Source organism: Nicotiana attenuata, chromosome 2 (assembly GCF_001879085.1).
Source record: "Nicotiana attenuata strain UT chromosome 2, NIATTr2, whole genome shotgun sequence".
Taxonomy (NCBI): Eukaryota; Viridiplantae; Streptophyta; class Magnoliopsida; order Solanales; family Solanaceae; genus Nicotiana; species Nicotiana attenuata.
In genome coordinates, this window is record NC_031990.1 from 52,236,243 (window position 1) to 52,263,733 (window position 27,491).

The window sequence follows — 27,491 nt, forward strand, 5'->3', positions numbered from 1 at the left end:
TGTGCTGAAGTTTTTGTTTGTAATTGCTGAACTTAAGCATAGTAGCTGAAGTTTTGTTCTCTATTTGCTGAAGTTTTTGTTTGTAATTGCTAAACTTAAGCATAGCAGCTGAAGTTTTGTTCTCTATTTGCTGAAGTTTTTATTTGTAATTGCACTAAATAAGCTGAAGTTTTTTTGTCCTGGATTCATTAGTTTTGTCATTAAGCTTTTTCAAAAATTTCAGCAGAAGATGCTGAAGTTATTTAGTTCATTTATAAATTTTTTGTCCTGGATAAGCTTTTTCAAAAACTTCAGCAGAAGATGTTGAAGTTATTTAGTTCATTTGTAAAAACTTCAGCACTAAAAGCTGAAGTTTTTTTGTCCTGGATTCATTAGTTTTATCATAAAGCTTTTTCAAAAACTTCAGCAGAAGATGTTAGAAGTTATTTAGTTCATTTGTAAAAACTTCAACACTATATAAGCTGAAGTTTTTGAAAAAGCTTTCTATCATACTAGATAAATAATCATATTGTCAACAGTATCTAAATCATAAATTTTGGAAACAATAAACGTGAAAAGAATATAATTATCATTGTCTACTAACTTACGTACGTGGAAATATTCACAAATTAGTGTCTACTAACTTACGTAATTATTTATAATTTATTTTTAAATAATCTAATAAACATATTTATGGCAATCATCCCATGAACTGAAGTTTCATAGCAGCACCAACAGCAGCAGAAGAAAGAAGAAGAAGAAGAAGAAGAAGAAGAAGAAGAAGAAGAAGAAGAAGAAGGAGGAGGAGAAAGGGGGCTTAAGTTGTTTAAAAAGTGGGTACAAGTTAAAACTTTTAAAAAAAAATAGGTATAGGTTAAATGGGGGCGACCAAATAGGGCGCCCCGTGCAATTTTTACTAGTTATCCTATGGTTATCCATTTTCTGAGTGGATAATATAGTTCTTATCCATATTTGACATGTTTTTAAAAAGTTCATTATACAACTTATTTTTTAATGGATCATATGAATGAATAACTGTTTTATTTTTAATCATTTTGCCACCACTAGGCACCGGTAATTCTATCGTCCAAAGCTTGGGGAAATGGAAGGAAATCACATACCTTTTTTGGTCTCTGCTAAAATTTCTCCAGAATATACCGTGGTAGTCTTACAGATATATAATCAATAATATACATCAGACCTATGAACATTAAAAGAAAATAACAGTTAAGTTGATAAATAATAATTACTTGATGAAAGAAACAAACCCAGATTCTATATATGGACTGAAAACAATTTCAGGCATTTCTTTAACAAGTATCCCTCGGATGATCAACATACAGCTGAATATTGACAACAGTGTGCAAGACTTGGGAATTACAACATCAACATGGCTTTAGTGGATATCCTAATTCATGTATTTACTCCTAACAAAAAACAATTGCTATATGATGGGAAATTAGTGGAAGTGCCAAAAATCCTCACAGGAGAACGGAAAGGATTTGGTGTAACAGGATAGCTAATATGTAACCCTGCAGCGCGAAGAACTTGTTTACTACTTGAGCACGAAAGTTCTGACTCATTGGTGAAATAAGCTGGAACGTTCATGGATTTTATCAAGTCAAGAGCTCCACCCCAACACGAATAGCTTCCTAACCCGCAATTCAAAGACATGATAACATGAGGAGTTGGCAGATAGCTGGCTTCGTCCTGGTAAAGACCCCTTACAAGGTTTACCCTCACTCTGCTACCTATTCCAGAAGTTGTCCCCGATAAATTAGTGGGGACTTCTGGCCCGACCATTATTATGTGTATATTGCCCATTCCGTGGAGTAGATGACCAATCTCAGCAAAGGCTGGCATCCAATCTAACTCACCTTCAGGTCCAATGTAGTGGAGTATCACCTCTTTGTTTTTGAGTAACAGATTCTTTGAGTTGATGTTGGGTGCTGTCAATATGTAATAGATTGTCAAGGGATGAGACAGGATATCTGCAACGGGACTCGTTAGTGGTAATGACCGGAGGCTGTAGTACTCTAGCCAACCAGATAAGAAGACTGAGCTTGATATCCCATCTCTAAAATGATTATGAAAAGGTGAATCATGAGGGTATTCATTCTCATCCAAGCCGCCCCATGAATCCCAAAGTCCACCCGGAACAGGAAGAAGACCATATGGACAATGGAAATAACAATTACATTTTCTTCTCCACATGCCTTTCTGGTGAATACCAAGTGATTCAAGCCATTTACAAGGCTGCTCAGCAGAACAATTAAAGATGAAGATCTTCATTGCCAGCTCTTCTTCTCTTTCCATCATGGCCCTGTAAAGCCCGCAAACATCTTTGTGCCCTTCCTTCCAATGCTGCTTCTGGCAGACGGAACCGCAATAGACCACTGCAGAGCAATGACCACAGCAAACTGACTGTTCTCTGCTGACCTTTTCCCCACACAGCATGCACTCCCTCAAACAGACAGCTGCATTTGATTTCACATCAATAAATGTCTCCTCCTTTTGCGCTTCAGAATGTTTGGTGGGAGTGGAACTTGATGACGAGCTATACTTTTCCTGATATCCTCGACCAGGAGGGTGTGAAATTGTTACTGCCACGAGATCATTTCCTTTGGCCATTTCTGCTGGCCATTGGACATCAACAGTTTCAATAAAAGGTTCGAAATATATCACTCTAGACCATTTTGGAGCTGCACCATAATCTTGCTGAAGCAAAGGGTGCAGAAGAGAAGCTCCTTTCATAACTGCATACACAAATCTAAGCTCTTCAAGTGTTGGATTCCTAAACTGAAGCTCACCAGTGGTTGTGCAGCGGCCAACGTCAATCACTGGATATCGATCTTCACCTGAGACCTCCAATGCCAACGATACTACAAATCTCTTATTTGAAGGGAGCATCACAGAGTCCAGGTCATAAGTGACCCGCAAAACCTCAAGATTTGGAACCCGAATTGTCTCCCTAGGACCAGTCATCTTCTTCGCATCATCTTCCGACCTAAACATATAAAGACCTATATCCCCACCATCTCCACCAATAAATTGGATACAAGAAAATGGATGTTTTTTGCCAGACCAATCTGAATCTTTCCCTACCCTTACACCGAAAAGATGACCTGGGCGCAACCGCCTCCAAGGATCAGTTCTATACAAAGCTGCAGCAGCTCTGTATACAGACTTAATGAAAGGCGGTGCAATACCATCTATCTTCATAAGATTGGTTCCTGATCCAGGACCAAGTCCAGGTCCAGATCCAAATTGCTCTTGAAATCTACCAAATGCATATTTCAAATGCACGTCCATCTTAATTGCTGACACCTGCACAAATTAGACGTCGCATTACTCTAGAAAACCCAACAACAACACGAATTAAGTGTATAGCAATAACAACAAATGCAGCACCAAATTCAAGCAGAACAATGTAGTAATCTGTAAGAACAATTTCAAGCAAAATACTGCTCCATTTATGTGGCACATCTTTCCCTACAAACACCTAATAATATAGTGATAAAACTTGTTGCGTTTGCTTCACTGTATCAAGAATGCTACACTAAACACTACCAAGAAACAAGGCTAAAATGGAAAAAAAATTCTTGTTATTCATGAATAAAACCCACTAACACCATTCATCAACAGAGCAATAAAAACAAATGCAGAACCAAATTCAAGCAGTACAATGTAGTCAGCTGTAAGAAACATTTCAAGCACCAAGATGACTGCTCCTTTTATGTGATATATCATTCTCATGAACAAACCCAGAAACTAAATAAGAAATATTGTTAATTTTACTTCATCATATCAAGAATTTTCTGCCAAAACAGTACCAAAAACAAAGGTACAAGGAAAAATATTTCTGGGTATTCCTGAAATTACTTGAAACTTAGCATTGGAAAGTTTATAAGTATGATGAAAAGCTCGTACCAGCTAAGTGAAAATGCAGAGAAGAATGCTTCAATTTAATTTGGTGATGAAATCAAAATCACTAGTACTAAAGCATTTGAGTTGGAATTTCTTAATATAAACAAGTGTGGCAATGTCACCTTGATTATTGATCTCTACTGAAGAAAGCTGCGATCTTTAGCTTTCAAATAATACAACAGTCAACTTAGAGTCAAGATCTGCTGACACTGACAAGAACTGTGTCTGAGAGGAAATGGGAAGATCATCGTCAATCGAGCTGAACGGGCTTTATGTTGGGCCTAAGCTTTCTAATATGGACTTTCTTGGAGTTGTTTGCCCGAGGAATTTTTCTTTCCTTTTTGCTTAAATATAATTAACTCTTATAGATCTTGTATTTATGAAACTTTCCCTAAATAAAAGTAGGAATTTTTACTTGCAAAGTTTAACACCTTATTTATTTTAAATAAATATCATTTAAAAAAATTATATCTATAGATATCTTTTAATGTTTATAGCAAAATATCTAATTTTGGTTACCTCCTACCTCTAAGTAGGGGTGTTTATAAAAACCCGAAAAACCGAACCAAATCAAACCGACCAAAAAAACCGATACTTTTTGGTTTGGTTTGGTTATGGTTTTGAATTTTAAAAACCGATCAAATTTGGTTTGGTTTTGGTTTTAATCAGAAAAAAACCGAAAAAAAACCGAACCAAACCGACTATAGGAGTAGCTATTTAAAATGTATTATTACACCTATATATATGTATATTTTTATACAAAGTTTAAAAATTTATGGTAAATGTTAATAGTTTGCACTTTTAGTATAGTTCTTTACCTTTACATTCTAGTTTGACTGGTAGTTTTCTTTTGTTAAGTGTAAGAATCCATTTCGTGTTAAAAATAATATATTTTTAATTGAGTCCTTAAATTATTCATCACTATTTGATTCAATTATCATCAATATATCTTGGTAAATAATAGATTTCTCAAAGGCCAATTGATTTGATAGTGTTACGTTGAAAATGTGATCTCCAGAATATGTGTTTGGTAGTGTATGTCGTATATTTAAGAAAAAACCGACAAATAACCGAAAAAACCGAAAATTCGACAAAACCGGACATAAACCGAATCGAGAAAAAATCGACTTAATTGATTTGGTTTGGTTCTAATATTTGAAAAATCGACTTACTTGATTTGGTTTCTTTTTAGAGAAAAAAAACCGATCCAAACCGAACCATGAACACCCCTACCTCTAAGCCACTAAATACGCTATGCAGTTACACTATTTTCTTTCTCTCTCTGCTTTGATACATGCCATTCTCTTCCCCCATTCCCTGAAACACGACTGAGGGCTCCGCTCGCCGACACTCTCATGGCTTCCTCCGCCACCGCCTGGACTCGCCGGTTCCGCCATCCTTCACTCTATCGGAACCCTAACTAACTTTTATATATCCTGAAAAGGATGATCCTAGAGAAAGTATTGATTGGTTTCGTTCAATAGTATGAGAGAAAGAACTTTGTATTTGGCGGAAAATGGTAACTTTTGATGGCTTTTCTAAGTTGTGCTTTGCGACAGTGTTCACATATAGCAGGGAAGAACCTATTTTCAATACACAAGGCCTAGTTTCTTTTAAGGAATTTTTACCTCCTATAGCTCGACTACTGTACAGGATGCGTGGGAACAGTGAGATTCAGGATTTTTGCTCGACGGCGAATTCGCCGGAAATTAGGGTTTGTTCTTGAACAAAGACGACGGAGTTTGGGGCTGAGCAACTTGATTTTCTGTTAATATATTTCAATGTACTTTCAACGTATCACGCTGTATTTTCATGTATTTCATTGTATTCATTGTCTTCTTTTTTATTGTAATTCAATGTATCTCGCTATATTCCATATATTTCATTGTATTCACTGTCTTTTTTTCATTGTATTTCAATGTATCCCGTTGTATTCTATGTATTTCATTGTATTCACTGCCTTGCTATATGCCATGAATGTATTCATATATTTTTTTTAATTAATATAATTTATGTATTCAGATGTATTATATAGTTTCTCTGAAGATTGCAATGTTTTGGGGGTATTTTTCGGTTGAGAATCTTTTTTATACAAGGAAATACAAAATTTGTGTGTTATAATTGAGTTTGTTGAGTTATAGTAGGAGTCTATTATGTTAATTGATTCACTTTCCGTTTAAAAACAGTGTAATCTCTGTTTCACGCCGTGAATACAGTCGAATAAAATAATATGTCCAGCTGTAATCCCATGTTTCACGCCATGAATACAGTCGAATACACTCGAATACAACAACTGATTAGCTGGACTTCCCTAATTCACGCCTATTTTTGCTACTGTATTCATGAATACAGTAGCTTAAATACATCTAATACATCTTATAACAACAGAAAACGTATCTACAATCCGTAGGGGTGTTCATGGTTCGGTTTGGGTCGGTTTTTTCCTAAAAAGAAACCAAACCAAGTAAGTCGGTTTTTCAAATATTAGAACCAAACCAAACTAATTAAGTCGGTTTTTATCGATTCGGTTTTTGTCGGTTTTTCGGATTTTTCGGTTGTTTATCAGCTTTTTTCTTAAATATGAGACATACACTACCAAACGCATATTCCGGCGACTACATTTTCAACGTAACACTATCAAATCAATTGCTCTTTGAGAAATCTATCATTTACCGAGATTTATTGATGATAATTGAATCAAATAGTGATGAATAATTTAAGTACTCGATTAAAAATTGATTATTTTTAACATGAAATAAATTCTTGTACTTAGCAAAGAAAACTTCCAATCAAACTAGAATGTAAAGGCAAATAATTAGATGATTATAATAGCAAAGAACTAGACTAAAAATGCAAATGACTAATATGTACCATAAAAATTTAGAAACTTTATATCAATATACACACATATATATAGGTTCAATAATAAATTTAAATAGCTATTTTTATAATCGATTTGGTTCGGTTTTTTTCAGTTATTTTTTGATTAAAACCAAAACCAAATCAATTTTGATCGGTTTTTAAAATTCAAAACCAAAACCAAACCAAACCTAAAAAGTATCGGTTCTTTTGGTCAGTTTGGTTCGGTTTTCGGTTTGGTTCGATTTTTCGGGTTTTTATGAACACCCCTAACAATCCGTAATATAGCAAATAGTATCTATAGATAGCTAATTACCACTAAAAGATAGTGCTTTATGAAAATTTCTCATAATAGTAAGACATAAAATTTCCTTAAGGAATATCTCTATGATCAGTTGAAGCTTTGAAAATAAAGTGTCATTGTTGGGCGATCTGAACATAAAACATGAGTGGCCCATAACATAAAACATGAGTGGCCCATAGTATTTATTTTCTGTATTAGTTGACATTTGTAATAGTTAGCCTATTTTGTTAGTTTAGCTAATTTTTTCTTCTTGAACTCATTGTAAAGACTAGTTACATGTTTTGTATATAAGTGAATGATGCCCAGAGTGTAAGGGCTGGTCGGTTCTATCATCTCAGAACATTTTCTCCTCTCTTCTGTTCTCTAGAACTTTCCTCCGGAAACTCTACCCAAACTTCCCAAATTCTGATTGATTTAACATGTTAACATGGTATCGGAGCGTGGATCCAGATTGATCGTGTGATTCTGAATCGTCCGATGTTACCCTCGTTAGTTTTTGCGAAGATTCTGTTTCTTAGGGTTTCTCAAGGAGTTTCAATATTTTTTTTTGGTGGATTCTTCTGTTTTGCCGTGTATTTTCTCTGTATCTTCACGAGTTTGGTTCATTTTTGTCGTTTCCGTTGCTGTTGATTTAAATTTTGGAGCTAAGTTTTTTGGAGTATTTCTGAAGCTAGGGTTTCGTGATTGGCGCTCATTTTGAAGTTCTCTTTGACGGGATTGGTAACATCATTCCTTCTCTCAAGCCTAAGTTTCTGTTTACATGTATAGTTTATTGTGGAATCTGCTAGAAATTGTGGTGTTTCTTGATTTTATCGTGGGTAGCACTAGTACTGATTATATTGATTCGTCTAGTCCTTTGTTCCTACATCCCTTTGATATACCCGGTATCTCTCTAGTTCACACGCCATTTTCTGGTTCTGGTTTTGGTGGGTGGAAGAGGAGTGTTATTGTATCTTTGTCTGCTAAATTTTTTTTTTGGTGCAAAGGATGATATATATATATATATATATATATATATATATATGTTAACTGAAAGTTTCCAACCTTACACAGCTTTGGCAGTTACTGGGGTATTTTAGTGCCCCCATTGATGCATAATTTTGCATAATAGTACTTAAATTACAACCCAAAAATAATCTAGGCAGTTCAGTTCCTAGGATATCTGCCCAAAAAACATCATTGACAAACACCGGAGGAACTGCTAGAATTAGAGATTTACACAAAAAAATTTCTTCTGCTGCTTTCTTAGCAAGAACGTCAGTTACCCTATTTTGCTCCCTGTAGGTATGTTTCACTTCCACTCTGCCCATCCTTTGGATCAATGACCTGCATTCACAAATTAAAGGGTCAAATATCAGATTGCCATTAATCAGCATATTAATTGTTTCAGCGGAGTCAGTATTTATTTCCAGAGGCAGTAGGTTATGCTGTTCCGCCAACTGAAGGTCTTTGGTGATTGTTCTGATTTCTGCCCCTGTATTTGAGGTAAAGGGGATGTTCTCCATGTAGCCTAGAATCCATTCCCCATTGTGATTTCTGAAGACTCCTCCTATTCCTCCTATTCCAGGATTTCTTTTTGTTGCACCATCTGTGTTCAGTTTATAGGATTCCCTTGGAGGAGGAGACCATTTCAGCATCACTTGGTGCTTATATTTTGCATGCTTACTGTCACTCAACACTCAGAATTCAGTAGCTTTCGCAATTGTGTTGTTTGCATTAATAGGGTCCCTTTTGTTGTTAAAGACATTGTTGTTCCTTGTTAGCCAGATGTGCCATAGACAGAATGGCATGAGATTGCCCCAGTTGAGGCACTCATTGTACTTAATGTCTTTGATTGTACTCATAATTGATGCCCAAGGGAGGCCATTTAGAATAAGACTTGGCATAGTGGAGGTTGATGCTTTTGCTCTTATTGAGTGCCAGAATTGGACAGCATTTGGGCACTGGGAGAAGATATGGTCAATGTCCTCCTCATCAAACCCACAAAAGTGGCATTGTTGTGGGCATTCCAGCCCAATTGAGTGAAGAAAACTCCTTGTTGGCAGTCTTTTATGTGTTAGAAGCCACAAGAAGTTCTTTATTTTGTTTGGGATGTGGAGCTTCCATAACCCTTTGAAGAGTTCCCCTCCATCAGTAGTGGTGCTTTGATTTTGCCTTCTCAGAAGAGAGTAGGCAGAGGAAATTGAGAATTGGCCATTGGCAGTGAGATCCCATATTAGATTGTCCTCCTTGGTGGACACACTAGGGATGAATACAGACCTCAGAAGGTCATGTATATGTGGTGGAAGAGAGAATGATAGGCTTGAGGTGTTCCAGGAGCCCATCTGGTGGACAGAATTAACCTTGATGTTAAGGTCATTTTGAGTTTGGGGGCCTTGAATTAGCTCTCTCAGAGCTGGCTGGTTGGGAATCCATTTATCGTTAAAGAAGTTTACCCTATTCCGTTTGTGCAATACCCATCTACTGCCTTTGGCACAAGTTTCCCAGCCCTTCAGCAATCCCTTCCAAATGGGTGATTTTTGAGTTCTAGGCTGTCTCTGACCCTGATTGGGTCTTGACAAGTTGCAATGTTTGTGGATCAGAACTCTGGCCCGAAGGCAATTAGTATTTTTGTAGGCTCTCCATGCTAGGTTTGCTAAAGAAGCTTTGTTTTTTTGACAGGCCTTCTGCAATCCTAACCCCCCTTCTGGCTTAGTTTGAGTAACTACCTCCCATTTGACCAAGTGCATTTTTCTTTTTTCCGGGGTGGTGCCCCAGATGAAGTTCCTTTGGAGTTTATCAATCTGTTTGGTTACTTTGGTAGGGAGGGAAATGTATTGCATGACATGGCTAGGGATACTGTTCAGGGTTGGCTTAGCCAGGACTGTTCTCCCTGCCATGTTGAGGCATTTAGTCTTCCAGCCAGCAAGTTTAGAGTGCATGTTGTCAATTATGAACTGGAAGTCTGCTGATGTTTGCCTTGTGTGGAAGATGGAGAATCCAAGGTATTTCCCAAAGGATCTGGATTGTTTGATGGAGAGTATGGAGGTAAGGAGCTGAGCTGAGTCCTGGGAAGTGTTAGAAGAGAACAAGACTCTTGATTTGGACAAATTTATTTTTTGCCCTGATTGGGTGTTCTCTCCAAAATTGACATTATAGAGTTACAGTTCCTGTTGTTGGCCTTAGCAAAGAGAGTAAGGTCATCTGCGAAGAATAAATGTGAAATCTTGGGGCCTGACCTACTTATGCTAATGGGATGCCACTTGTTCTGTTGGACTGCTTGGTCAATGGATCTAGAGAGCCTTTCCATACACAGTATGAAGAGATAGGGGGACATAGGGTCTCCCTGTCTGATGCCTCTTGAAGGGTTGAAGGCTTCAGTTTTCCCCCCATTGACAAGAATGGAGATGGAGGAGGTGCTAACACAAGACATTATGAGATTGGATAGGTTTTTAGGGAAGTTGAAGGCATGGAGAGTGTCCCTTATGAAGGACCACTCCAGCCTGTCAAAGGCCTTTTCCAGGTCAATTTTTAGGATCATATTACCCTTCTTTCCTTTCATTTTCCTGAAGTGGTTTATATATTCCTGAATAATGATGGCATTGTCACAGGCCCTTCTATTGCTTAAGAAGCTTGCTTGGCTTGGGCCTATGATGTGATTCATGATGGGTTTGATTCTATTCACAATGATCTTGGTTACTGTTTTGTAAATAGTATTACAAAGACCAATGGGTCTGAAGCTTTTCAGCATTGAGGCTTGGGAAACTTTTGGGATTAGACAAACAAGAGTTTGGTTTATGGTGCTGTCCATGGAGGAGGTATTGAAGCATTTCATGCAGAATTGTGAGACAGACTCTCCTACTATGTCCCAGTATTTTTGGTAAAAGAAGGGGTGGAGACCATCTGGGCCAGGTGACTTAAATGGTTTATTGGAGAAGACAGACCTTTTTTATTTCAGCCATTTGTGGGGGTCTGTCCATGAATGTTTTGTGGCTTTGGAGCAGGGTGGGTTCCAAGGTGGAGTGATTGGTGACTTCCCAAGGTACATGAGTGAGAGATGTGGTGTAAAGCTTGGTAAAGAAATCTACAATGGTGGACTGGATTTCCTGGGGACCAGTGATCCAGTTTCCATTGTCTTCTTTTAGGGAGAGGGTCCTATTTCTCCTTCTTATATTCAGAGTAGAAGTGTGGAAAAAATTTGTGCTGGCATCTCCCTCATTGAGCCAGTTGATCCTGGGTTTCATTTTCCAGAAGTCTTCCTCATTTTTTAGGATGAGGTTTAGCTCATCATTCAGCTCAGACTCAAGGTTTTGAAGAAATCTGCTGAATTGATAGCTATTAGACCTTTGGATGCCATTGATTCTGGCAATGAGTCTGTTTTTTTGGTGGAAAATGTTGCCAAACACTTCCTTATTCCATTTGGTTGCTAGCTTTTGAAATTCATCTATGGAGTGGAGCAGACCTGGGTGGTCTTGGAAGGCTTGGCTTATGATGTTAGGGAAGGATGGGTGGCTAGCCCACATTGTTTCAAATCTGAAGGGCCTGGATGGTTTATTGTTTGGGGGCCCTTCCATTTGGATTTTTAAAGGGTAGTGATCAGAGTGGGTCCTAGGTAAGTGAAGTACACTAGCCTCAGGGTGTTGCTTGATCCAGCCTTCATTCGCAAAACACCTATCAATCCTTTCCAAGATTAGGGTATTACAGCTGGTGTATCTTTTATTAGTCCAAGTGTATTTACTACCTTTGTAACCCAAGTCAATAAGATTACACTTATTTATGCAATTCCAGAATTGGTTGCTACGGTTTAAGTTTATAGGGTTTCCCCCAAACTTATCCCTAGCTTTCAAGACTTCATTGAAGTCTCCCCCAATGAACCAGTTATGACTGGTTGTTCTAGCTATAGTTGTTAGCTGCTCCCATAGGAGCTTTCTTTCAGAGATAAGGTTACTTGCGTAAATAGCAGAAAAAAGCCACGGAGGATGGTCAGGTTTTACCTTCACCATAGCATGTATTCCTTGGGGTGTTGTGGCCACTTCCTCCACAGCCACTAGCTCTTCTTTCCACATGAACACAATGCCCCCTGATAAGCCTACCGCTGGAGATTGGATGATCATCTCAAAATCCAGAGCTTGAGCTAGCGCTTGATGGTTGGCCATCTTGGTTTCTAGCAGCACCAGCATTGCCGGCTTATGCAACCTAACCATTTCAAGACAGTGTCTTTTAAACTCAGCGTCGTTGCCCCCCCAACATTCCATATGATGTAATTCATTAATGGGGGGGCTGTGGGTGATGGGGTAGATCCCTCCTGGGGACTTAGTGGGCTTGACATGTTGGGCACTCGAGGGGGTGGTGATTTCCTTTTCAGGTTCAGGATGGGGGTTAAGTTCAACAGGGGTTTCAACTGACCTTGTGTGTGGGCTAGGACTAAGCTCATTCCACATTTGGACATCACCCTGGGACACAAGACCACCACTACTTCGCTCACTTGAGTACTGAACTCGATCGATCTCACTGAGTCTAGCAACATCGAGTCCGTTGTTGGTGGTAGGTAGCTTTGCTCCGGCTCCTTTGAAGCATCCTTCTCCTTGAGAATCTCCAGTGTTGTGGCAATTTCTCGATGGATGTTCTGCAGTGGGGGTGAGGGTGGTGTTTTCTTCGCATGCGTTGTCTTGTGGATTGGTGGGATGGGGAGTTGAGTGAAAAAAGGCTCCGCCGCTGGATCCTCCTTCATCAAGTCCGGGAAGAAGGGACGTGATTGAAAGATTTGGAGAATATTGTTGTTTAGGGTTTGTGGGTCTGTGATTGGGGCTGGGCTATCGTTGTTGGCCATTGACTGCCATAGCATTGGTCCAAACACCGTCAGGGCCTTGTTGAGGGCTTCCACTGTGACTCTCGCAAGGTGTGCCGGTTTCTGCACAATTAGGGTGACTTTCTTGCTGTCGGTTGTGAATTCGTAAGAGAGTCCCTGTCCCTGCAATGCCACCTCCAACCAGGAGGCCGGTTGGTGGTCCGGTGGTAATGGGTGGGTGGTGATTGTGGCTGTGGTCGGATTTTTTGCCATTTTTTGTGCTTTTTGGCTTTGCTAGTTTGGGAAAGGATTGAAGTGGGGAGAGATGACTGATTTCCCATCATAAAGCTCCCTAGTGTCACACCTTGGAAAGTGGACAGGCTTCCCTGTTTTGGGATTAGGGTTTTTGGTCGGTCATTAATTGTGGATGTAATGGAGGTGACCCTTGGGGTCTTTTCGATTGTTGAAGGGGGAAGTTGCAGACAGGGCACTCGATTGCCATATCTGTCGCTTGGGTTTTCTCCATTAGAGGCGTTCACAGTAGACGTGGTAGGGGAAGCATAGACTATGGGGCCTAAGGTTTCCGGTTCATTTGATTGCATGCGGATGGCCCCATTGGGCACGCTACCTGAGGTAATAATTGGTGCCTCAGTAGTTGGGCTGGATCCCACTGGTGGTTTGGGCTGGTGGGTGCTAATTGTGGGGTCTTCAGAATTGAGCCCCGCTTTCCTTTTAGAGCCCGTGTTGTGCAACTCTGTTGGACTTGGGATAGGCACGTGCCTTGGCATTTTTGGGCCGCTGGTGGTTATTTTTGTTGGGCCTTGTTGCCTCCTTGGAAGTTTTTGGGTACTGTTTATCTGATTTTTAACGTTGTAATTAAAAGCTTTGGGTTGGGGGAGCTTACCTGAAAAGTCATCGGACTTATTTACCTAGCTTTCCTCTGCCTGCATATTGTTGTGTTGTCTAATAGGTTGACCTTCCGCATTTGGAGATGTTTTTAGCTGTCCCTGCTTCCGTCTTCTTGGGAATGTTACTGTCTTCCATTGGCTCTCCTCCGGTGAGGAGTCCGTTTGATGGTGTTGCTGAGAATCATTGGCTGCTACTGGTTGACGTTGACTGTATGTACATCTTATGGATGTGTGTCCTATCCTCCCACAACATGTACATAGTATTCCTTCTCCTTCATAAATCACTGATTGTTTATGGTCACCAATGATCACTGATGTTTCCACTGGCGATTCCAATGGCACTTGGATGCAAATGCGTCATATCTCCCTCTTAACGTGGAAGAGGTACATTGATCAATTTTCAGGAGTTTCCCAAGTTTCCTCCAAACTTTCTCTAGAATGACTTTGTCGTAGAATTCAGTTGGGAGTTGAGGTAGTCTTATCCAGATGGCAGTAGAAGTAAGCGTGGCTTCCTGTGGAACAAACTTTGGTTCCCATTTTCGGACAGAAAGAAAGTGGCCAGATATAAACCATGGTCCAAGATGCAGTGCCTTCACCATACTCTCCTCTAAATTAAATTTCACTATGAAGAAGTCCCATCCTAGGTCAATCAAGATTAACTGTTCGGATGGCTTCCATAGTTCAATTAATTTAGAGCGTAGCATGTGATGAGGCATTTTTCTTTTGAAGACTTTGATAATTACTGAGAATTTCCATGGCTGGTATAATCTTTCTTTTTCTTCTGGTGATAGAGGAATTGCACCTTCTATACGTTTACCCTTGCACCCTTCTGGGGTGGACTGGTGTTCCATGTCGTAGTAATTACCTTGGTTGCATGCCTGTTTGTCTAGGAGTGTTTCCTTATAGGATTGCTTTGGTGATTCTACTTCCATCTGAGTTAGTTTGTCCGGTGGTTCCGGCGGGAGAGGTGGTCTGATTAGTGGTGGTTCCATGGGCTACAGTAGTGACCTTTCAGAAAAGAGAGAGGACGATACTCTTTGCAACTCCTTTCTTGAAGCTACACCTAGGCAGCTTGTTCGTGATAATCTCTTATATTAGGTTTTGGCTGTCTGCTAAAAATAAGATTGCACTTGTTGATGGTTCATGTCCTAAACCTGCTAATAATTCACCTAATCTCAAACAATGGAATAGATGTAATAACATGGTCATATCCTGGTTGACGAGCTCGCTCTCTCCAGAAATAGCAGAGAATGTTCAATATTCAGAAGCAACTGAGAACATTTGGGAGCAATTGAATAAACGATATGGAATAAATGGTACAAAGATTTTTGAAATCAAGGAAGAGCTTGCCTCCAATGTTCAAGGAGCTCTTGACATTGCTTCTTATTTCAACAAGCTCAAAAAGTTATGGGATGAACTAAGGCTAGTGTTTAGCAATAAAGTAAATGCATGTGTGTGTCCTATGAAAGTTGAACTTTTGAGGGAGGAAGAAGAGGATATAGTTCATCAGTTTCTTATGGGTCTTAATGAGATATATGTTGGAGTCAGGAGTAATATTTTGATGATGCAACCATTGCCATCACTTGACAGTACATACAACAGACTACTTCAAGATGAAAAACAAAGACAAGTAAATCCTAATTCCCAATTTAACTCTGAGTCAACATCTTTCCATGTGTCTGGTGGCAATAATAAGGTCATATATCCTCCTCCTCACATGTAGTATAATCAAAGTGTGAGTTTTGATCAGCACAAGGGTGGTATGGTTAATCTATTTTGTAAATATTGCAAGAAGCATGGGCACTTAATTGATAAGTGCTACAACCTATATGGCTTTCCACCAAACTTACAAGTTCACCAAAGGGAAGAGAGTTGCAGTACGTGTCACTGCAGAAAACGAGTCCTCAAATGGCTTTACTTCTCATCCCTCTGGTCTTACTCCTAGTTCTAACACTGTTGTGGTTGCAAATCATGACCATCAAGGTTTTGCAGGATTGACACAGCAGCAATACACACAGTTGATGAATCTTCTTCAACAGTCTCACTTGTCTGACTCTATTTCTTAACCTAATCTCATGGCATCTGCTAATTTTGCTGGTATTTTATTGTATGATTCTGTAGAGCATGTGTTGTCCCAAGTTCAGGTGAAGTTTTGAAGAATGACAAATGAACTCAGTCATGGACCAGGTCCATCATGTGAGGCACGGTATCTATCAACCTAGACATGTGAGATACACGTGAAGGAGATAAGTCTCAGTGATCAAGCAGCAATATCTCCTGAACTAATAGAAAAGGTTGCATATTGGATGAGGAGAGAAAGTCTTCTCATGAGAAGAGGACACAATCCGGATAAAGGATAGGGTTGGAGTTTGTATTGTTCAAGGACTCAACTTCGATGGAAGATCAGCAATTGAGTCTCAATCAAACTCTGATTACTAACTCATTATATAACAGTGATTGTTCTCTTTTACAGGCATTGAACAAACGCAGAAGTTAAACTAAATTGAGAGCAAAAGAGCGAGGCAATTTTGCAAGCAATTTATGTGAGATTCAAGTGTTCATTCTTGAAGCTACTTGGACAAGATAGAAGAACCAATTCCATTGTGTCTTTCTTTTATTTTAGTTCAATTGTAGTAGGTGTTTTAAAGTTGTACCTTTCCAGCTTTCATAGAAGCAATTGTATTAGGTACTTTGAGTATTCAAGTTAGAGTTAACTTGAAGGTGTCGCAACAGTTGAGGTTGTGTGCTACACTAGGATTAGAGTTTAATCCTTAGGTTTACAAGAGTTTTGTAAATGTTGTTTTGGCTCAGTGATTTTAGTGGAAGTTTGGGAAAATCCTACTGAGTAGTAGGTCGTGGTTTTTTCACCCTTTGAGCCAGGTGTTTTCCACGTAAAAATCTCTGTGTTCTTTATTTTATGCACTCTTAATTCCGCAAACAGTAGTAGTAAGTACACCTAGAAGAACCACATTCTTCTAAAGCGAAAATTGGGTACCACACAAATCACCCCCCTCTTGTGTGGTATTGACGTTAAGAACATCAGCATGGTTCAAGTTCTTGTATGCTGACATAATCCACTAAATCCACTAATTCCACAAATCTAATTTGGATAATTGATTCTGGTGCAACTATCACATGACTTCAAACAAAGATGTTATTTTTAACATTGTTCCCCTGATTGTTCCTTGCCTTGTGTCCCTTCCAAATGGATATAAGGTCAAGGTAACAAGCACATGATCATATTCCTTAAATAAATCAATCACTCTTCACAATGTTCTTTATGTCCCATCTTTTCATCACAATCTCATTTCTGTTTGCAGACTAGTACAACAGTTGCATTGTATAATCATGTTTACCGGTATTAGTTGTTTCATTCAGGCCCATTTTCTCGAGAGGCCTCTGGCGCTTGGTAGAGTAAGCAATAGACTCTATAAGTCTCAGTCGGCAATTTCATCTCTTCCCCATAACTCCGTGACTGACAACTTCACTTCTTGCAGCTCACCTTCATCTTGTACCTCTATTCCTAGTACTTCATTTGTAGATAGTCCCCTTCCTACTTGTAATAAAGCTGCATTGCATGGAATGGATATTGTTTGGCATCATATATTGGCTCGCACTCCTTTTATAAGGATAAAAAAGTATTCCTTATTTCTGCTAAACAATGTTTTCCATGCAATGTGTGTCCTATGGCTAGACAAACAAGGTTGTCATTTCCTGATAGTAGTATCCAGAGTACTAGGCCTTTTCAACTTATCCATGTTGACACATGGGGACCTTATCACACACCAACCTATTCTGGTTCTAGATACTTCTTAACAATTGTTGATGATTTCAGTAGATCTACATGGACTCATTTGATGGGTTCTAAAAGTAATGCCTTTTCCTTGCTAAAAGCCTTTGTTTTGATGGTTAAAACTCAATTCAATGTGACTGTCCAAACTATTAGAAGTGATAATGCCTTGGAGTTGGGCTCTAATCATTCAGCCATATCTTTTTTTTTTCTGACCATGACATTCTTCATCAAACTACCTGCCCGCACATACCACAACAAAATGGTGTAGTGGAGAGAAAACACAAAACCATACTTGAAGCATCAAGAGCATTGCTTTTTCAATCCAAAGTACCACTAAGATTTTTGGGAGATTGTCTTTTGATGGCCACTTATCTCATAAATAGGCTGCCTTCCAAATTGCTGAATAATAAATCTCCTTTTGAAATATTGTATGTGAAGGAAACTAGTTATTCTTATTTGCGGACTTTTGGTTGTCTTTGCTATGCCACTATGCCCATACCACAAAGGGACAAACTCCAACTTAGGGTTATAACGTGTGTTTTACCCTGTTATCCCTATGCCAAGAAGGGATATTATAATCAGGAATCTAAAAAATGCTTCATCTCTAGAGATGTTATTTTTCATGAGCAGCAGTTTCCTTTTGCTGAACCTTCTGATTCACATGTTGCTCATGTTTTCGAGTCCACTCTCTCAACTACTTCCTTCTCCATGCACCTGATCCTTCTCCTTTACTCCTGATCCATCCTCCCTTACTTATGCACTTCCCCTGTCTTCCCCTACTTTCTCCTTCTTCCAGTCCTGGGAGTTCTTCTATTCCTTCTCCTCCTCCTAAATCTTCTACCTCTTCTAATCCTTCTTTTACTTCTTCTGATCCTCAACCCTTAAGGAGGTCTGATAGACTTCATAATAATCCTTCATATTTGCAAGATTATCAATGTCAACTTTCTGCTTCTTTTTCTTGTTCTTCTGTTCAACACTTAGAATTTGAACCACGTACTTATGCTCAGGAAGCTCAATTCCAGCTTGGCAGGAAGCCATGAGGAAGGAGTTCGAGGCTTTAGAAGCAAACATCACTTGGGATATTGTTGAATTACCTGCCGGGAAGAAACCTATTGGGTGTAAATGGGTCTATAAAATTAAATATAGGGCTGATGGTATTATTGAACGATACAAAGCACGACTTGTTATTAGGGGTGACACCCAGGTTGAAGGGTGGATTTCAATAAAACTTTTTCTACTGTGGTAAAGTTATCTACTGTTAAATGTCTTGTGACTATTGCTATTAAGAAGGGTTGGTCTTTATTTCAACTTGACGTTAATAATGCTTTTCTTCATGGTGTTTTAGATGATGAGGTATATATGAGATTGCCTCCAGGACTCTCCATTTCTTCTTATTCTTCTTATTCCTCCTCTTCTTCTCTTATTGCCCCTCTAGTGTGCAAGCTAAAGAAATCCTTCTATGGTTTGAGACAGACATCCAGGCAATGGTATGAAAAGTTGTCTCAAGCTCTGTGTTGGAGAGGATACACTCATTCTTTAAATGACTATTCCCTGTTTATTAAAGGATCTCCTGGTAACATGGTCATTATTGCGGTTTATGTGGATAACATAATCTTAACATGTGACAATCTTTCTTAAATTCCAGTTTTGAAATAATTTTTGAATAACGAGTTTAAGATCAAAGATCTGAGGCTTTGCATTATTTTTTATGGATTGAGGTATCCACTTTTCCCACTGGAGTTTTTTTAAACCAGAAAAAATTTGTAACTGATTTGCTTGGGAATATAGCTGCTTGGATATCTCTTCTGTTGTTAGTCCCTTGGATTTGAATACTAAGTTGAAGGTTGATTTGGGGACTTGTTACCCAATCCTAAGAAGTATCGCAGTTTAATTGGTAAGCTTTTATTTTTGACCCATACTCGACCTGATACCTACTTTGGGGTGCAACATTTAAGTAAATTCTTGCAAGCACCTCGTTTACCTCATATGTCTGTTGCTTTGCACATGTTAAGATATTTGATGGGCACGATCGACATTGGATTGTTTTACTCTAATTCTCCTGATTGTACTCTCATGGCTTACTCTGACAGTGATTGGGCAACCTGCCCCGACACTAGGAAACTTGTGGCTGAACTAACTTGGTTATCCAGGTTGTTGGTTGATATTTCAATTCCTGTTTCACAACCTATTTCTGTTTTCTGTGATAATCAAGCAACCATACATATTGCTAAAAATCCTGTGTTTCACGAGCATACCAAACACATTGAGATGGATTGTCATTTCATCCGGAAGAAACTTGCTGAAGGTTTGATTAAGTTGTTCCATGTCTCCACCTCCAGGCAGCTTGCGGACATCTTTACCAAGCCTTTGACTGGCGTTCTTCACCATTCTTTTCTGTCCAAGTTGGTGTTGTCCCCCTCCAACTTAGGGTGGGGGGTTGGCGGTGGTGGGGTGGGCTATCTGAATATTTTGCCTAAGGCCTAAAACATAAAACATAAGTGGCACATAGTATTTATTTTTTGCTTTAGTTAAATTTGTAATATTCAGCCTATTTTGTTAGTTTAGCCAATTTTTCCTTCTTTAACTCATTGTAAAGACTGGTTACATGTTTTGTATATAAGTGAATGAGGCTCAAAGTAAAGGGCTGGTCGGTTCTATCATCTCAGAATATTTTCTCCTCTCTACTGTTCTCTAGAACTTTCCTCCGGAAACCCTACCCTAATTTCCCAAATTCCGGTTGATTTAACGTGTTAACAATTCATACGAGCACCTTATTCTTCATAATGGACCTTCCTGGATACTTAAAGAAAAAAAGAACATATAAAACGATTTTATTGTTAGTATATTTATGAAGTATGTATAATTAGCTAACTTAAAAACATAGTATTCCGGACACCGTTGTTTAATTGTATCTCCATATATATTCACTATCTGTGACTAAAATTCACAAGTATTAATAGAGTATTAGTCCTAGTGATATCAAAAAAGTTTAATAATAACATTAAGTTACAGATCATATTTATTTCAACAATAATTCATGTTGCACTTCTAGATTAAGAAATGTGTTTGCATTTGTATAATTCTTGAATCTTGAAGAAATATAGATGTTGTAATAACTAGAACTCCTCCAACTCTTTTTGTAATCGGGTAAGTTTCTTATTATTGTGTATAATATAATGTATGAAATATTTAGTTTCTTTTTATTGTATAATATAATGTATAAAGTATTTACGACAATCTAATTTTTGACACTTCAATTGGTATTTTCTCACAAAAAAGAAGAGACGAAATAAGAAATCCAATATTTCATATGATATGTTTTAAAGAGACGTTAGAATATTCTGAGATTTTGTCTCTTAATATTTAATATGTAACTATCTGATGTTGAGTATTATAAAATTTGCTATGGTTGAAACTGATATTATTGAGGAACAATAAAAGATTGACATATTCCTTGCAAAATAATAATGTGAGTAAATTACCTAAATTGACCAAAAAACTCAAATTTTAGTAAATTATTAGTTAAACGTGTTTAGTTAGATCACAATGACTATAAAATAAAATATAAGATAACGAAGCGACCAAAAGTACTACTACAAACAATAGAACCTCTCTAAATTAATACTGGATAAATTAATAAACTCTTTAAAATAATACCTTTTTTCTGTTTTGACTTGGGCCAGTGAAAAAAAATCAGCGATTTCGATAAGATAATAAGATAATATATTTTCGGAAGACCCCTATATTAATATATAGTCCCATAAGATTACAAAAATATTAGACAATTTAGTGAAATATGATTCTAGTATTTTTATTTTTTTCCTTAAAATTTAAATCTAGTTGAAGCTCATCTCTAACTTTTCTTATTGCATCCAATATTCTGGTGTTGTCTTCTCAAACTGCCCCAAAAAATTGTGAAGAGTTCTTAACGCGATAAGTGTTTCCTTACGCATAACTGGTTAGCATCAACATTGTTTTCTCCGAAGGTATCCACAATTTCTTCTAAGATATGGACCTCTCATGAACATATATCATTTTCACCTGGGTAATTTAATAGGTTAATGACATCTATTTTATTGCGGTAACCGAGATCATTAACCATGACCTCAAGTTCATGAATATCGTTTTCACAAGTGGGATCATTTAAATTTCTCGAGGCTTCACCCCGAACGAATAGTGTCGAATACAATTTGCTATTGTCTCTTGCTGAGCATTTGCCGTCCAAGTCGCGATCGCAAGATTGATAGCATCCAAAACATTAATCTTTCCTAGATCAGTTTGTCCCAGTTCATAGCCTTCTAATATCCTACGATAAAATCTACAACGATAATGCATCTTGAAAGCTCTTATTATCCCAGCATCACAAGGTTGAATTTTTGATGTCATGTTGAGTGGCAAGAAAAAACAATTCAACATTTTGTAGTCCTTTAATATTTCTTGGATGTGCTGGACAATTATCTACTACAAGCAAAATTCGTCTACCATATATTTTGTGGTTAAAACAATTAATATATTCATCAAAAAGCACACTTGTCATCCATGGTCTTTTATTTGCACGATAGTGACAATTCAACCGTTCATGTTGACATTTTTGAAGCAACATGGCTTTGCATATTTTTCAATAATCCATAAAAGAATATTTTTAAATCTATCCTCATTGCAACAAATAACCACCGTGAGCCTTTCTTTGTCCCGCTTTCTTCCTCCAAGTTGTTTCGTAGTAAGAGAATGATCATCTTGTAACCTGTAAAACAAACCAGTTTCATCCATGTTAAAAACATCTTTTATAGGGAACTGATCTATTTTTTTCTTATAGACTCCGATTTCGTCTTCATGTCTTGTATATCAACCGAGCCACTCTCTCTGAAACGACAAAGTGACTTGATACCGTGTCTTAGCTTGAATTTCTCAAGCCAACATTGAAAAAAGTTGTGCTCAAAATCTTGTTTAGGATATAAAAGTTTCATTATATCTCTCACCTTCTCCAAAATTAACTCTTCGGTTATGTTCACACGGTCTTGATATTGGAGAAACTACTCATAAACAACCTTCTCCATGTTTGGAAATTTTGCTGGCTTGTGCCGCTTGATATCCCTTCCCTTTTTTAAGTTAGCCGAAAGATACTCAGCTGATCGTTTGAGTGTGTTTGATACTGTACATTGACTAACTTTTAAATGAAAATTTTTATCAAGTCACAGCTGCAATTCTTTTCGAGTGCATGTGAAATGATCTCTTTTGTACTCACATAATGCTTTACGTATTCGATCTGTCGTTGTTGATTTTGTGACACCTTTTAGATGAGAAGCCATGGTTGGGTACGCTTTGAAGAAATTTTCTATGTTGCTATTGAATGTTTTTAGTAAAATACAACAAATAATATTTGATTATTAAAAAATAATAAACATTACTATGATTTATTAATTACAATGAATAAACAATAACCATTACAATGAATCATACATTATACTTTATGTATAATGAATTTATTTTTATATTAATTCAATAAATATGATATATAAATTAGTAAGATACAATAATTTTGATGTAATTAAAATTAATCTTCGTTGAATTTCAAAAACTACTCTTTAAATTAATAAATATTCTTATCAATTAAACAATATTTTTATAAAATAATAATATTTTATGATCCCAATAATATTAATTTAGAGAGGTTATAATGTAGTGTATATTTTTAAATATTCTCCTCGTCCTAGCAAAGCCGAAGTCCAAGAAAGGCAAGAAAATATCTCGCAATAACAAAAGCCACGCGTGCACCCATTGCGTCCCCTTCGTTCCATTACTTGTTTGTCTCTCCACATCCATACATCCTTCTAGGGTTCTGCCGAATCTCCCCTGACCCCTACCACCCTCTCTCATTCCGCCCCCCATCTTCACCACGATGCAACCAGCAAATTCCATGGTTCCACCACCACAACAGTACCAGCAGCAGACACAGCAGTGGATGACTCAGCAGCCGCCGCAGTATCAGGTTCCACCGCCTCAGCAGCAATCTGGATATTATTACCAGCAACCGCCGCAGCAGGGCGTATTTCCTCAACCTCAACAACAACAGCCTCAGTATAACGCCTCCGGTTCTGTTCAGCCGACTGCTGCTGATGAGATCCGAAGCCTTTGGATCGGAGATCTTCAGTTTTGGATGGACGAACAGTACCTCCTCAACTGCTTCGCACAAACTGGGGAGGTATGCCTCGTATACCAACAATCTAATTTTTCTCCTTTTTATTGTTTTGCCGTACGCTGTGATATAGATTTTTGCTAAATTTTGGATTCATAGTAATCGTTGTTTCATGGAATTTCTCGTTTTTGCTTTAAATTTAAGAGGCTTTATGTGGAAGATTTATTCTTTGTTATCTTCCGAGAGATTTTCAAGTGTTTGCTACATTCAGATATGAATATTTACTGAATGTTTATTTGTGAAATGTGAATATGATGGTGTTTGTATTTAGTAATTCTGTTGGGAAAAGTTATGTTGCTATGCTATAGTTTGTAATCAGTGACTTTTGGGTTAGATTGCTGGTGAAAGGTATGTGAATAAGCTGTAATTTGTATTCAGTAACTCCTCTTACATTGTTGGTAGAAGGTATGCGAGTGCACTGTAGTTTATATTCAGTGACTTCTATTAGTTTGTTGTTAAAAGGTATGTGAATATGCTGTTGTTTGTATTTAAACTTGTGTTACATTGTTGGTATACAGTGTGTGAATATTCTGTTGGTTCTACGTAGTAACTTGTGTTATATTGTTGGTAAAAGGCGTGAGAATATGCCTTATAAAAGGGCATGTTTGCAAGTAAATTGAATTTGCTTGTTGGTAAAAGTATGTGAATATGCTGTAGTGTGTATTCAGTAAATTGTATCACCTTGTTGCTAAAAGTTCGTGAATGTGCTGTTGTTGTCTTCAGTAATTTATATTAGAATGTTGGTAAAAGGTATGTGAATGTGCTGTAGTTTGTAGTCCTGATCTTGTACTAGCTTGTTGGTAAAGGATATGTGACTATGCTGTAATTTGTATTCTGTAACTTGTATTATTATGTTGTCAATGAAATGTGTTAAAAGGTTAACCATATCTAGACAAGTAAGGTAAGCCTAGTGGAAAAGTACCCTCCACCTCCAGCCAAGAGGCTGGGATTCAAATTATAAAAGGAGCAAAGTGCGAAAAGGGCCAGTCTTGACTCTTTGACAGGGTTGTTAGAGTTATCTTTTTAAATAAATGATAGCTATGTTTTAATTAGTTTGTCGAAGTGGCTTGGGATTATCTTTTGGAACTATCAGCTGCTGTCTAATGGTTGCCTTTTATCTTCTAATTAAGTTGTTCTTCAGTTGAGATTCCTTTGATGTGTTACAGGGGTAAAAAATTGGATAGTAATTTTTGACCTTATAATTTTTGACCTCTGTTGACTATGGGTATTGACACTGGAAAGGATTAAGCTGAATGCGTTTTCACTGCATCTGACATATTGCAAGAAAGGGCCTAATAATCCATAAATAACCTTATCATAAAAGTAAATCCATGTGCAATTTGTTTATGCTTACTGATTGTGTGATGGTTGAATTTAGATGCATGCTTGTGTGAGTAGACAAAATAAACACATGCGCTCTTTCTGCCTCTATTTATTTTTTTCTTGCCTCTTATACTGTATGAGCAGTAGTGTTACTATTAACAGTCTTCTTTCCCGTTCACTTTTTAGGTTTTTTTTAGAGAATATGAACTGCTTGTGTCTTGCGTAGGTGGTCAATGCTAAAGTTATCCGTAACAAGCAAACTGGACAGTCAGAGGGTTATGGCTTTATTGAGTTTAATAGTCATGCTGCCGCAGAGAGGAATCTGCTAGCATATAATGGGACCTTGATGCCTAATATTGAGCAAAATTTTAGACTTAACTGGGCATCTCTTGGCTCTGGTGAAAAACGTTCCGATAATGCTCCTGAATATACGATATTTGTTGGTGACTTGGCAGCTGATGTCACTGATTACATGCTTCAGGAGACATTTAGGGTTAACTATCCTTCCGTGAGGGGTGCTAAGGTTGTAACAGATAGGGCCACAGGGCGCACCAAAGGTTATGGTTTTGTTAAATTTGGGGATGAAAGTGAGCAGTTACGTGCTATGACAGAGATGAATGGACAGTTTTGCTCGACCAGGCCCATGCGGATTGGTCCTGCAGCTAACAAGAAGGGTATGGGTGGTCAGAATCAAGGTATGTCTCAACCCAGTTGGTACTTGTACTGCTTTATGTGGTAATCTTTTACAACAGTTAAGCGAAATGTATCCAGCTTGCAACTTGATTGCTTGCTTCACTTGGCTTGTAGATTTTGGATCTTTTGTCTTTTGTTTAGTTGTCATAAAGTCCTTCAATTGTTAAGTTTTGATAGTTCGAGGATGCTGTTGCTTTATTTTGGGCGGAGCTGATGTCTATTTTTGTTTTGCTCGGCCATGCGGGTGTCATTACGTTTCCTTTCATTCCATTATGCTCTTGAATTCTTGATGAGTACCCAGCTATCCACATCATTTCGTTCCAGTTTAAAACTTCCCCTTGAAATATTAAATCTCATAAAACTCCGCTTGTCTCCAAGCAGGATGAATGGGAGGCTCTATGATTTAAGGGCCTGGATGCTTGTTTCAGCTGAAATGAATACCATTTAGAACGTGGTTTGGCGTAAGTCAGTTCATTTAAATGTCGTTATGTGGGATCCTCGTAACTTTTTATTTTTATTTTGCAACTTTTTCCATTACTCAGCACTCCTTCCGTCAGTTTATTTTTCTTTACTTTTCAGCCATTTTGCTATCTTTACTTTTCAGCCTTTACTTTTCAGCCATTTCACTTTATCTTTACATTTCCACCATTTTATTAACTTCAATATCTTGTTAGCCTGCCTGAAGTTGAACTTAATCTTCATTATTCCTTTACGCTTTCTTGTAGTCTCATTCATTGATTTAGTTCCTAGTCCTGGATCTATTCATCTCTTAAGTCTGCTTCATTTACCTCATGAACTTGTTCAGTAAATCCCCTTTACAGGGGTGAGAACTTTCCCGCCACCATTATAATCTTATGCTGCCATCATATGTTTCTGTTCGGTACAAGATCTGGTACTCATGCTTTCTTTATGTGACACTATTACTAGTTAAAGGAGTCGAACCCTTTTTTCTTTGACTACGATTTTTTATTATTTAAAATTATCTTGAATTATCAACCATTGTGGCTTGTAATAATTTTATATCGCTCAAGAATCTGTAAATTTTATTTCAAAAAACTTGAAGAATCGATGCCCAAATTCATGCTAAAACGAGGTCCTTTGACCCTGTATATTGGGAGCCTCTTCACATGAATGGGACAGAGGGGTTATAGTTATTTTTAGCTGACAGCTGTATGTACAGTTACTTGGGTAGTATTTTTCTTTTTGAAGGTTTATTTTGATAAAATTTGCCACTAATATTCTGAATCTTCATCTCATGGAGAGTTTAAATAAGATGATAATGAGGCTGGTTTTAGGGATTCTTTCGCTATGATCTCTTGACTGACGTGAATCGTCTTATGATTGGATTTCAGAATATTGCACTTGAATAGTGCCTTTAGATTCTAAATTTAATTGGTTTTGATTTTACTAAAATGAGTATAGGATAGAGATTGCTTGGAGCCCCCCTCCCCCTCCACCCCGAGTACGGAACTGAAGTATTGCAAAATTGGACTCAAAACACCAAAATAGGTGAAAAAAGACTTGAGAACATTTTTATATATAGCGTATGAATTTCATGCGCTATACCTTAATGACAAGTTTCTCCGTTAAGGTATAGCGCATGTAATTCATGCGCTATGGTTTGAAAAGGTGGTCAAAGACTTAGTATAGCGCAATACCTGAATGTGAAAAGACAGTCAGGTATAATGCATGCGCTATACCCATTTAATTAAACCAGTCCTCTTCTTCCCCGATGGAACTTC

General features: G+C 37.8%; 3 protein-coding genes across 4 annotated transcripts in view; 1 reads left to right on the forward strand and 2 right to left on the reverse strand.

The window, feature by feature from the left end:
• LOC109209953 (zinc finger MYND domain-containing protein 15) lies at positions 1,234-4,209 on the reverse strand. 2 transcript variants are annotated; one of them, XM_019373318.1, is made up of 2 exons: positions 4,029-4,209; positions 1,234-3,306 (listed from the first exon to the last, which is right to left on the reverse strand). In XM_019373318.1, exon 2 carries the CDS (start codon positions 3,289-3,291, stop codon positions 1,393-1,395), a length of 1,899 nt encoding a protein of 632 aa, XP_019228863.1. In that variant the 5' UTR covers positions 3,292-3,306; positions 4,029-4,209; the 3' UTR covers positions 1,234-1,392. The 2 variants fall into 2 exon arrangements, with proteins under 2 accessions (XP_019228863.1, XP_019228870.1); XM_019373325.1 differs by lacking the exon at positions 4,029-4,209 and adding an exon at positions 3,910-4,022.
• On the reverse strand, positions 14,053-14,736 carry LOC109219651. The gene has a single exon (XM_019384126.1). The coding sequence runs from the start codon at positions 14,734-14,736 to the stop codon at positions 14,053-14,055; it is 684 nt and encodes a 227-aa protein (XP_019239671.1).
• Positions 23,251-27,491, forward strand: part of LOC109209965 (polyadenylate-binding protein RBP45-like) — a 6,388-nt gene continuing 2,147 nt past the window's right edge. Inside the window, exons 1-2 of the mRNA XM_019373333.1 lie at positions 23,251-23,739; positions 25,283-25,751. Of these exons, the coding sequence (XP_019228878.1) occupies positions 23,437-23,739; positions 25,283-25,751 (772 nt within the window). The 5' untranslated portion in view covers positions 23,251-23,436. The remainder of the gene's footprint in view (positions 23,740-25,282; positions 25,752-27,491) is intronic.